This window comes from Ambystoma mexicanum, chromosome 1p (genome assembly GCF_040938575.1).
Source record: "Ambystoma mexicanum isolate Mex_15411 chromosome 1p, UKY_AmexF1_1, whole genome shotgun sequence".
Lineage (NCBI taxonomy): Eukaryota > Metazoa > Chordata > Amphibia > Caudata > Ambystomatidae > Ambystoma > Ambystoma mexicanum.
The window spans coordinates 210,579,037-210,588,661 of NC_090921.1; the positions used below are offsets into that span (position 1 = coordinate 210,579,037).

At 48.9% G+C, this 9,625-nt stretch overlaps 1 protein-coding gene across 1 annotated transcript in view; it reads right to left on the reverse strand.

Annotated features, from left to right (window-relative positions):
• Nucleotides 1-1,793, reverse strand: part of LOC138567844 (voltage-gated potassium channel subunit beta-3-like) — a 582,138-nt gene extending 580,345 nt beyond the window's left edge. Inside the window, exon 1 of the mRNA XM_069646336.1 lies at nucleotides 1,400-1,793. Within this exon, the coding sequence (XP_069502437.1) occupies nucleotides 1,400-1,689 (290 nt within the window). The 5' untranslated portion in view covers nucleotides 1,690-1,793. The remainder of the gene's footprint in view (nucleotides 1-1,399) is intronic.
• Nucleotides 1,794-9,625: the final 7,832 nt, after the last annotated feature.

Here is a 9,625-nt window from a genome sequence, read left to right on the forward strand (position 1 = left end):
CGCCCCATGCCTGCATGATGTCCATGGACGTCCACCTGCAGCTACAATGCCCAACACTCAAGACATATGTTGGACTCTATAAATGGCTATAGTCCGCTGCATGATATACCTTGCATAATAAACCTTCTGAGGCTACAGTTTAGGGAAGTGCCTTCTGCTTAGTGTTGATATGATGTGATAGGTTATTTTTAACGTGCTTAATACCCAGAGGTTTCTAAGCGCGGACCCGGGGATTGAACCAGTGTTGCTACGTGTCATCATGCTTCCAAGGCAAGCATGTTGCCGCTGAGCTATCCTCCCGTGCCAGAAAATCAGCCAATGAATACTGCACTTTTGAGATCAAGTGATTAATTTAGGCAAACACAGAGGGCAGGGTTCGAAATTCAAGGGAGCTAGGAGCTGTTTAGCTCTTGCTTCTAGCATAGTAGAGCCTGGTTAGCTTGAAACCATCAGCTACCAGGAGCTACCTTTGGCTCCTAGGGCCAACTGGTGCCTTCCAAACATGTAAATGTGGTATTAACTTTGAGCATTTGAGAATGTTAATAAAGAAGAATTAGAACACATCTAATATACATTTAAACACAATGGTTCATACAAAATGGACGTCAACAAGTGGAAGGGGCATCTCTGGTAGCTCCTGGTTCCCCTGCGGTAGCTCCTGCCTACAGGGTGATGTATCTCAATGTTGAACGCTGGAGGGAGTCTGTAAATCAGACACTATTCCAATCAGTTTACTGTAATATGATCTATAGACCACAAACAATAAACTCTACTTGAGTTATGTGGTTGTTTAGGCACCCGCCCACATATACTCTAAGTATAGCATGATTTGTGCCACATGCGCGGGGCAGGCAGACTCACAGAGTAAGGCACGGCTTCCATATCTTCTTTCTTGCAATGCTGCCTTGATGGATTTTCTGTCAGCCTGTATAGTTCCCTTCCTTTGAGCCCCTTGTCTGTCACCAGGGGGGAGGCTCATGGGTCAAACACCCATTTTTGACATATGGAGAAGCAGCCCTTTGCAAGTTCGGATCCCATCAAGACACCTCAGCCCTTCATCCTTGTGAAGTCAATAAGTGTAGTAGCACTAAATTGAGCAATAAGAACAGCTCTTACTGCAGCACTGAGAAGAGGGAGGAATCCGCCATAAAGAACTGTATAAAAGTCTGATAATAGAACCATTACCGTATCAAACTACTTCAAAGAGGAATGTGCTGCAAGCCAGATCTAAAAATGGAGACCGGAAGTCAGTTTGCTAGGGCTGCTAAGAAGTCATTCACATGTGAGGATCGGTGACATGTCAGGATATCTCTCCATTTCCCAAAAGGCCATTTTCTCATGTTTCTAAATCCCCCAATTCTGTTTGCCCTCCTCCATCCATCCCCAAAAGAGCACTCACCTGTACAACATGCCGGTCTGCTCTCCAACAGTGTCTTCAAAGGAGAGGCCGACCTGCTGCAGGTAGATCTCCAACTTGCGCCGATCCATCAACCGCCGGGCGGTACTGAAGCCATTCTCGGCACGGATGCCACCGTTTTCCTCACGCCTCTCTACGTTCACTTGCTGGCTCTTGCTCTTCACCTCTATCCGACCCCCACGGGGCTTCTTGGACGAGGTTAAGCCATATAGCTCCTCCACGCTGTACTTCCCTGCGCGTCCAGATGATCCGCGCGATGAGCTGGCAAACATGGCGTCACGGCCCTACCTTGAGGGACTTGGTTGGAAAGTAAGGCTTGCAACGATCTGGCCTGGAGGCAATCTCATTCAACTGAGGATCCACAGCCAATGTCCTTAGCACCCAATCAAAGGTGTATAAAACATCCAAAAGAGAAGAGGACAAGGTCTTTGAAAAGTAGAGAGACAGGGTGAAAGATTTCTTAGACTCCTTAAAAGGAGCACTGGTGGTGCCTTCCTTCTGACATGCCCTTTGAAAAATAATCCTCCCAATAACTTACTCTTGAAGTCCCGGATTTTCTGTAAATTTGGGTGGAGTTTCTTTGGTTCCAAACACTGGTCCTGTCTTCTCTTGTATGTGCTGCGCTGAAACACACACTACTTAATCTTTGAGTGGCCAAGGCCTGGTGCAGGAGTGGTCAAGATGTTGCTCAAGGTTAAACAATTTGTTGTGGAGGAGCGACTTATCACTGGTGTGGGATTGGTCAAAACGTTACCCAAGGGTTACCAATGCATTATGCGAGAGTGACTTATCCGTGATGCAGGAATGGTCAAGACGTTGCCCAAGAGTTAGCAATTCGTTATGTGGCAGCGACCTATCACTGGTGTAGGAATAATCAAGACGTTGCCCATGGATTATGAATTTCTAATGTAGAAGTGACTTGTCCATAGTGCAGGAATGGTCAAGATGTTGCCCAAGGGTTACCAATTCATTATGTAGGAGCAACTTATCCGTTGTGCAGGAATGGTCAAGACGTTGCCCAACTGTTACCAATTCATTATGTAGGAGCGACTTATTTGTGGTCCGGGAATGGTCAAGGCATTGCCCTATGGGTACAAATTCATTATGTAGGAGCAATTTTTCTCTGGTGTATAAATGGTCAAGGCACTGTCAAAGGTTAACAATTTGTTATGTAGGAGAGACTTACTCGTGGTGCGGGAATTGTCAACACGTATCCGAAGGTATTACCAATTCATTATGTATTAGCGGCTTAGCCGTGTTGTAGGAATAGTCAATTCATCGCTCAATGGTTAATAACTCGTTATGTAGTAGCGACTTATCCGCAGTGCCGTAATTGGTCAAGACGTTGCCCAGGGGTTACCAATTCATTATGTAGGAGCGGCTTATCAGTGGTGCAGGAATGGTCAAGACGTTGCCCTGGGGTTACCAATTCATTATGTAGGAGCAGCTTATCAGTGGTGCAGGAATGGTCAAGCCTTTGCCCAAGGGTTACCAATTCATTATGTAGGAGCGGCTTTTCTGTGGTGCAGGGATGGTCAAGCCTTTGCCCAAGGGTTACCAATTCATTCTGTGGCGCGGGAAAGTCCAGGGGGTGGTCAGGAGTGATCAAGGGCGTTGTGCAGGAGTGATCAATGCATTAGGCCATGGCAATCGATGTGTTTTACGCAATGACCAATACGCTGGAGAGGAATAATTGAAGTGTTTGTAAGAAGGTGACGACCAATGAGTTATGCAAGAGCGACGACTTCTTTGTGTGGAAATGTTGAGGCGTGTGCGAGCGACCAAAGAGCGGCGACTGCTTTAAGCAGGAATGTCCAATCCTGTATGCATGAGCGGCCGATGGGCGAGTGAGGTGGCCCAGTGCATTTACCGTAAGTAGCCGGGATGTCGCCCCACAGCCGTCGATGTGTTGTCCCAGAGCCTGGGCCGCCTTACTTGTAGGAACTGCCACACCTGCCGCTCTCGCACACCTGCCCAACCTCGGACAATGCTTTTTATCCTGCTGTGGGCATTGGGTGAGCTCCTCCCCGCCCTGCTGCCGGTGCCAGCTCATTCCAAACACACCTGGAGTCCGAGGCGCACATGCTGAGGGTATCCAGTGTCTGGAAACACGAGCCCACGGTGCCGCCTGTCAAGGGCTCCCTCTCCCGTCCCCGCGGATACTCGCGAGCCCCCTCTCCCCCAGGCTCCACTTTAAACTCCTTTGATCACTTCAGATGGCTCTTAACAGCCCACCCCCCCTCTGCCTTTCTCCCTTATTCTCAACCCCTCCTCTTTCTGTTTTCTGACTCTCTCACTGTCTCTCTATTTCTGTATCTCCCCCTCTTTCTGTCTCACTTCCCCTACCTCCTTTCTATCTCTGTATCCCCCGATCTCTCGCTGCCTTTCTCTTTCTCCCTTAGTCTTTTTCTCCCTCCTCTTTGTGTCTCACACTTCCTCTCTATCGCTGGCTCTCCCGCTCAGTCTCTCTCTGCCTTTCTCACTTAGTCTTTTTCTCCCTCCTCTTTGTGTCTCACACTTCCTCTCTATCACTGGCTCTGCCTGTCTCTCTCTGACTTTCTCCCTTAGTCTTTTTCTCCCCCCTCTTTGTGTCTCACACGTCCTCTCTATCTCTGCCTTTCCCTCTTTCTGTGCCTCTCCCCCTTAGTCTTTTTATCCCCCCTCTTTGTGTCTCACACTTCCTCTCTATCTCTGGTCCTGCCTGCCTCTCTCTGCCTCTCTCCCTTAGACTTTTTATCCCCCCTCTTTGTGTCTCACACTTCCTCTCTATCTTTGGATCTGCCTATCTCTCTCTGCCTTTCTCCCTTAGTCTTTTTCTCCCCGCTCTTTGTGTCTCACCTTCCTCTCTATCTTTGTCTCTCCTTCTCTCTGCCTCTCTCCCTTAGTCTTTTTCTCCCCCCTCTTTGTGTCTCACACTTCCTCTCTATCTCTGGCTCTCCCTCTGCCCCTTAGTCGTTTTCTCCCCCCCTCTTTGTGTCTCACCTTCCTCTCTATCTTTGTCTCTCCCTCTCTCTGCCTCTCTCTGCCTCTCTCCCTTAGTCTTTCCCCCCCCCCTCTCTTTCTGTCTCTCTCGATACACTTGGTCCCCTGCCACTTTTGCATCGTCGTTGGCCCCCTTGTACTAGGATTCCCTTTGCACTTTCCCTGGCCCCCCTCACTCTATCTTCTCGTCAGTGCACCTGTTCCTTTATGCCCCTCGATGTTCCATTACCGGGTGTCTCTCGAGCTCAGCGTCCAGTGTCTCCCTCCATCTCTCCGCCTGGCGCTCTTTCTTCGGCTGGACCAGCCTCTGCTCGCCCTTTCTCTCCCTGTCGTGATGCCGCTCGCGTTTCTTATGCGTCGTCCGTGTTCCTCTTAGAGCCTCTCTCTAAGCCTTCGGGTACCCTCTGCTTTTCTCCTTCTCTCCTCATTCTTTCCGTCTCCTTCTAGCACATGTTCTTTCTCCCCCTGCCCCGCCGCCGAGTGCCACCCACTGCTGGCAATATTATTACCCTTGGAGCTCCATAGGGCCACGGAAGTCTGCGACGAGAGCTAGTTCAACTCTGCCGCTCGTGTGTCCCTTGACTGTCTCTTCACACCCCCTCTCCCGCGTTCCTTCTCTCCTTTAACGCACCTGCATTTTCCTTCTTTCGCCAGGCTTTCTTTTCGGCTTAACGCTTTCCCCCTATCGCTCCCTGTCTCTCCCTCTCTCTTTCGGTCTATAGTCCTCTACCTGCGCCCCATTTGCCGCCTCTGTTTTGTCCTTTCCTCTCTCTCTGACCGTCTCTTCCCCTCCACGCCCGGTTCTTCTTCTCTATCGTTCTCTCGCCTTCTCTATCTCCTCAGATCTCACCTCTATGTGCCCCTTTCTGGCTGTGCCTTTTTATCTCTTTTACAGTCTGTCTACTTCGCGTCTTTCTCTTTTCAAGTCTTCTGCCCACGGTCCCTTCCTCACGTTCTGCCTCTCTCTCTTCTCGCCATGACATACACACACATTGCAGCCCGGGATTAGCAAAAGCTTTAATGTGACCGCGTCTGGCGTGAACAGCTTGACGGGCACCCGCGGGCATCCTCTGCCAAGACATTTAATGCCAGCTTTGCTGCATCTGTCTGTACGAATATGCCCGCGCTGCATTGGCCCCTCCTTTCCCCACTCCAGTTCATCCAGCAACCTTTACATCTATCTATCCATCTATCCATCCATCCATCCATCGATCATCTATTCATTCATCATCCATCCGTTCATCCATCTAACCGTTCATCCATATATCCATCCATCTATCCATCCATCCATGTATCCATCCATGTAATGATCTGGTTATCTATCTATCTATCTATCTATCTATCTATCTATCTATCTATCTATCTATCCGTTCATCTATCCATCCACCCACACACTCACCCACCCATCCATCGATCTATCGATCCATTGATCGATCCATTGATCTATCCATCTATCGATCCATCCATCTATCTATTGATCTATCCATCTATCCCTCCATCTATCAATCTATTAATCTATCCATCTGTCCATCCGTCCATCCGTCCGTCTATCCATCTATCTATCCATCCATCTGTTTATCCGTCCGTCCGTCTGTCTATCCATCTATTGACCATCGATCTATCCATCGATCCATCAGTTTGTCCATCCATCTATCATCTATCCATCCATCTATCCATCTATCCATCCATCCATCTATCCATTGACCATCGATCTATCCATCTATCCATCCATCCATCTGTCCATCCATCTATCGACCATCGATCTACCCATCTATCCATCTATCCATCTATCCATCTATCTGTCCGTCCATCCGTCCGTCCGTCCGTCTGTCCACCTATCCAACCATGTGTCCGTCTATCCACCCGTCCATCGGTCCGTCCACCCATCCATCCCAGAATAGAGGTGCTTTGGCAGAGTTGTGTGTCATCACTGGAAGAGAAGGTTGTGCTAGAGATTAGGAATATGGTGCATTGGCACAGCTCTGCAAGGTCATCAATACTGGAATAGGAAAGGATGCTGCAAGTCATGCTTCAGGTGCATTGTCAGAACTGTGAGTGAATCCCTGAACCGGATATGCCGGGGTGCTGCTGGTCAGGAATAACCTGTGCATGGTCCCTGGTACTCAAATAGCAAAGGGTGCTGCAGATTAAGATTGAGGTTTATGTGCCAGAGGTGGCATAACAAGTGACGCTGCATGTCATGGTTGGCTACATTGACACATCCATGTACGGGTCCTTGTACCAGGGACGTCATTTGGGGTTTGCCAGGGGTAGCAGCTGCTACCCCTGGTCCCCCCTCTGCTACCCCTAGACCAGTCCTTTCAACTCCTGGGCCACTGGACACAGAAGCCGCCCCAAGAGCAGATATCTGTGTTGCACCAGAAAAAGGCAGTTGTAAATGCAGATAAATATGCCACAGCTTTTTACACCTGGAATCTAGAACTTGTTAGCTGGAGAAATAACAGGGATGTAGGAAAAACCATGAAGCCGCCATCACTAATGGGTTGGCAGTCCATTAGTGGAGAATGCCTGAATGGTTGGGTTCAGAGGCGGGGCTGTCTGTGCAGATCATACCCAGTACTGTAGCAACAGGCAGGGTATGGGGGATAGGTGTAGCTGGCTGGAAATGAGTAGGAGCAGCCTGCAGTACTCAGTGACAGCACATTGTCTGCTTTGCACATCCAGTGAGCCACTGGGCCTGTGATGAGAGGGGTGTGCCCCAGTGGCTTCTGCCACCAATCCTGCTTGGGCACTGTGTGACCTGACCCTGATCAGCCAGACATGCATCACAGGCACACTGTAGATAGATGCAAGGTGAGATAATTTACATGAAGTTGCCCTCCGACCTTTGAAGAAACCATCTGTTGCTTCCTCAATCAATACAGAATATATATCTGGAAGGATAGCTCTGGGGCAACGCACTTGCTTTGGGAACAAGAGGATGCAGTGCAACATGGGTTCAGTTCCTGTTCAAGTGCTTAGAAGCTGGAGGAGGCTGGCATTAAGCAAGATATAATGGACCAAAGAAAATAATAAAATGGGCCTTTTCTCGGGGTGATGTCATGGAGCTGCTGCTGCTGTTTACATTTTAAAATAAAAAAAAAACCTGCACTTACTGTGACCTGCAACACATCCTTCCCCTCTATCTCACATCTCACAAAAAGAACTGTGAGTTACCTACCAAATAAGCAAAACAGAAAGGTGATGGCTGGAACGTTGCAAATCATAACCACCGGCACAGCTCTGGGCAACCCTCCAGCCCATCGTTTTTTTGGTTGGACTTGCGTTGATCAGTTGCTATTTCCAGTCTGTGGCCAGACACTTGGCAGGCACTGGGTGTCTGCGCTTTGGGGTTTAGGCCTCTTCGAGATGCTCTGTCTGTTTACAGTTTCGCTCAAGTGTTGTACAATAGTCCAGGTTGTTGTATTGGACGTCTGCTTGCATTCAAAGTAATTTGTTAATATGAGCCTATACACACTGATATTAACACAACATATGCTGATCCATTCTTGTATGAAATGCACATCATATTACAGTGATATTGTAACCATATTTTTCTTAGTGTACTGAAGAGAAAGGCAATGTGATGCCACTTCCTCTTTTGTCAAGGAGTGAAAGGTGGTGTGCCATCACTTCCCGTGATGTCACTTGGGGGTGCGGTCCAGTGACATCACCTCCTGTGATGTCATCGGAGGTCAAGGTGCATGTGATGTCACTTCCGCTACCCCTGGCATTTTGGCAAAATGACGGTCCTGCCTTTTACTGGATTACATTGGAATTCTTAGGTCAAGATCGGGGTGCCATGACAGCTGTGTGGCACTGCAACAGCATGGGCATTGAGATGCACTGGCAGAGCAGTGTGCGGGTTCCAGTCGTGGAACAGCAAGGTCAGGTTTGAGGTGCATCAGAAGAGCTGTGTGTGGGTCGCCCCAGGAGTGGAATGACAGGAAAGGCTGCAGGTCAGGATTGGGTGACCGAAGGCCGATCCTTAGTTACGGACCAAACAAACAGAATCCTTGGCTTCCCTCTAGGTATCCTGTGCTGGGTCACAGTCCTGTCAAGTGCATCACTCACAGGGCGTCAGGTTACTGCCTAACATCAGCAGCAGCGAAGATGACGAGGCGACGGGAGGGAGTGGGGGTGGCGGGGGCGGGGCACATGGGGGCAGGGGGCCACTTGAAGGAGAGGTAGAGGGCAGAAGGCGGCTACTGGGGAAATGCTGGGCGTGGCGGGGAGCTTGTCAGACAGAAGAGGGAAAGATGAGGGCATTTCCGTCTTCCTCACCACTCGCATTTTGGCCTTTAAGCCTTTCTGTTGGTAAATACCACGAATATATTGGATTCCTTAATCCCCGGCCGTATAATGATGATGCTTAATTTTTTAACCAGCATCAAGGTCACAATCTGCCCATTTCCCGTCTATTTACTTAGCACAGACGATCTTAAGTCAAAAGTTTATTAAACCCACTTTGTGTGAGATTGTTTCTTTAAACAAAACTCTCTGACCTCATCCTGTTTCATGAAAGGCGGCTTTACTTGACTTTACAATCCCTTCATTGTTATTCATCCTTCCCCCCCCCTCCCTTTCTTTTACGTCTCCCCTTCTTTGCACCTTTACTTTATTTCTTCCTACCTGCGTTCTGGCTCCTTATTCTTTCTGCCTATTCCTCTTCCTTGTCTTGCTCATTCATCCCCGCCCAAGGACCAAGTGTTGTTGTTCTTTTGCTTTATTTTCCACACCTTTCTATTCTCTTATCTGTACTGTCCCTCCTCGCAGGAGAGTGCTGCTTCCAGGGCTTTTCTTAATGCGACCCAGCAAAAAAGATTCGCAGAACATGGTGCTCAGGACGTTCAGCCTCGTACAACATCAGACTGCCCCTGCCCTTTCCTGCGCATCACTTCCCACCCTGCTCCACAGGTCCCGCCCACCTCCCGAACTACAACCTCCGACTTGACGTCGCCCCACCAAATTAAACAGTTACAACATCCTTTACTCTATTTCTTCAATGAGTCGTTTTGGTCTTGTTCGAGCTGGTTGAGGCCATGTCTTCGACCTAACAGATGGCTGTGCCAGGACTTGACACATCAGTTCAAGTTGTTCACCTCCTTTGGAGTCTTCCTCATCTCCTTGGTATGAGCCGTCTGTTGGGTAGTTGTCTATGTTTCCCCGAGGACTGCATCTCTCCTGTAAACCAGCTTGTGTCATTCTCTTGAAATGTGATGAGTT